The following is a 2098-nucleotide window of genomic DNA, read 5'->3' as shown; positions in this document are numbered from 1 at the left end:
AGCCCTTATTCCAAGTTTTTTGTAAATAGAGAACAACATGAGACTCACACTTTCTCCTAGATCAATAAGAGCTTCTTTGAATGACCTATCTCCAATGGTACAAGGAATGGTGACCGCTCCTCGATCTTTCTTCTTCATTGGAATCTTCATACCTTGCAAAATAGCACTACAAGTTTCGGTTAGAATAATCGGGTTGGTGTCGATGGCACGCTTCTCAGAAATGATGTCCTTCATGAAATTGGAATAATTAGGCATTTGTTCAAGTGCCTCCAACAATGAAATGTTAATCTCGAGCTTCTTGAACAACTCTAGGAACTTTTCAAAGTTTTTCTCATGTTGCCCCTTTTTCTTGTTTCTGATGGGAAAAGGAAGCTTAACAACCGACTTAGGCTCAGTGACTGTTTCTTTCCCTACTGGTTTTGGTGCCACCACTTCTTCCTTTATGCTTCATTTTCTTTGATCTCAAGATCCACTTCGATCAATTGATCTTCCTCTTCATCCAACTCCTCAACTACTTCATCAGATTTACCACTTCTTGTTGTCACAATGCTCACATTATTATGCTCTCTAGGATTTGTCACAGTTGCACTTGATAGAACACCTTGTACTTGGGAACTCGAGGCTAATTGTTGTGCTATTTGACCCATCTGGACTTCAAGATTTTTTATGGATGTTGTGGTGTTTTTCTGATTGTTTCGGGTTTCTTCTTGGAATTGACCATTATGAGCTTCCATTCTTTCAATGGCAATCTCCCAATCAGCTTTCTTCGGGGCTTGTTGTTGCTGTTGTTATCGATATTGAGTTTGGTATTGACTGTGTTGAGGAGCGTTCCTTTTCTGGTCTTTCCATGAGAAGTTGGGATGATTCTTCCACCCCGGATTGTACATGTTGGAATAAGGATTATTTTGCTTCAAAAATTTGATTTCCTCCACTTTTTGAGGAGTTTCAAAATAATTAACCGTTTGGTGCGGACCATTACAAATCTCAGTAGGAGCCGGTTGGACCTGTGCCACCTGTTGAGTACCTATATTCATCGCCTTCAGCTTCTTCTCAACTTCGGTAGCTATAGTATCTTCAATACGGATTTTATTGGTTTCCAGCTTTAAATCGATAACCCCTTCTGGTTTACTTTGACATCTATCGTACACATCCAAGTGCTCATTAACAACAATAGCTTGAATGATCTTCTTGATACCGCTGGCTGTTGAGAAATTAGTAGAGCCACCGGCTGCTGTATCAATCAACTGTTTGGTCTTTATTTTGAGACCATTCATAAACATCTACATCTGTTCAGTTGGATCCATATTATGAGTTGGGCATGTGACCAGGACTCTCTTGAATGTCTTGTATGTGTCTCCCAAAGTTTCCCTGTCCTTCTGCTTAAAATTCAGAATTTCATACCTTTTTCGCAGAAAAACCGAAGCTGGAAAATACTCATTCAGGGAGGCTTTTTCCATCTCTTCCCAAGATGTGATGCTACCAGCAGGTAGAGAATATAACCATTCTTCGGCTTCTTCCGCTAAGGTGAACGGGAACATTCTCAACTTCTTAGCTTCTTCGGTGTGACCATCAATTTTTAGAGTGTTGCTCATGGTCAAAAATCTCTGCAAATGCTTGTTTGCATCTTCATTTACCTTTCCAGTGAAATGCTTCCTTTCTAGCTGATTAGTAGTACTAGGATGTAACTGGAAATTAGCCACGTTCACTAGTTGGTCGACAATTGTTAATCTGCCGGTTGGTGCATTTGCACCTCCGTAGTCATCCAACAGTCTTTTTGGTGGAGGTGGATTATCCGTCATTGTTTTGATCTCTCTCTCTGAACCTGAATGAATGGAAGGTTGTTTTTTGCCTAATTCCAGTCTTGCCAATCGAGCTTATCTGAGTCTTGCCCGCAAAGTTCTTTTGATTTCTGCGTCAAAAGGAAAATCAGTTGAGGCCTTACCTCGCATACATATATCAGACACAAATTGGTTGATATTAATCGAAATAAATTATTAAAATAACGGAAAATAAATTTTAGTTGCAGAGCAACAAAATTTCAATTGAAATAATTTAAACTTTATATTCGACAGTCCCGGGCAACGGCGCCAAAAACTTG

The 2098-nt window shown here is 39.7% G+C and overlaps 1 protein-coding gene across 1 annotated transcript; it reads right to left on the bottom strand.

Moving 5' to 3' along the window:
• Nucleotides 1-440: 440 nt before the first annotated feature.
• LOC127123046 (uncharacterized) lies at nucleotides 441-1799 on the bottom strand. Its single transcript, XM_051053311.1, has 3 exons — nucleotides 1402-1799; nucleotides 960-1137; nucleotides 441-782 (listed from the first exon to the last, which is right to left on the bottom strand). Exons 1-3 carry the CDS (start codon nucleotides 1797-1799, stop codon nucleotides 441-443), a joined length of 918 nt encoding a protein of 305 aa, XP_050909268.1.
• Between the last annotated feature and the right edge of the window lie 299 nt (nucleotides 1800-2098).

The sequence above is a fragment of the Lathyrus oleraceus genome, chromosome 2 (genome assembly GCF_024323335.1).
Source record: "Lathyrus oleraceus cultivar Zhongwan6 chromosome 2, CAAS_Psat_ZW6_1.0, whole genome shotgun sequence".
Taxonomy (NCBI): Eukaryota; Viridiplantae; Streptophyta; class Magnoliopsida; order Fabales; family Fabaceae; genus Lathyrus; species Lathyrus oleraceus.
Note: the sequence above shows the minus strand (reverse complement) of the source record. Positions and strands in the feature narration are given on the sequence as shown.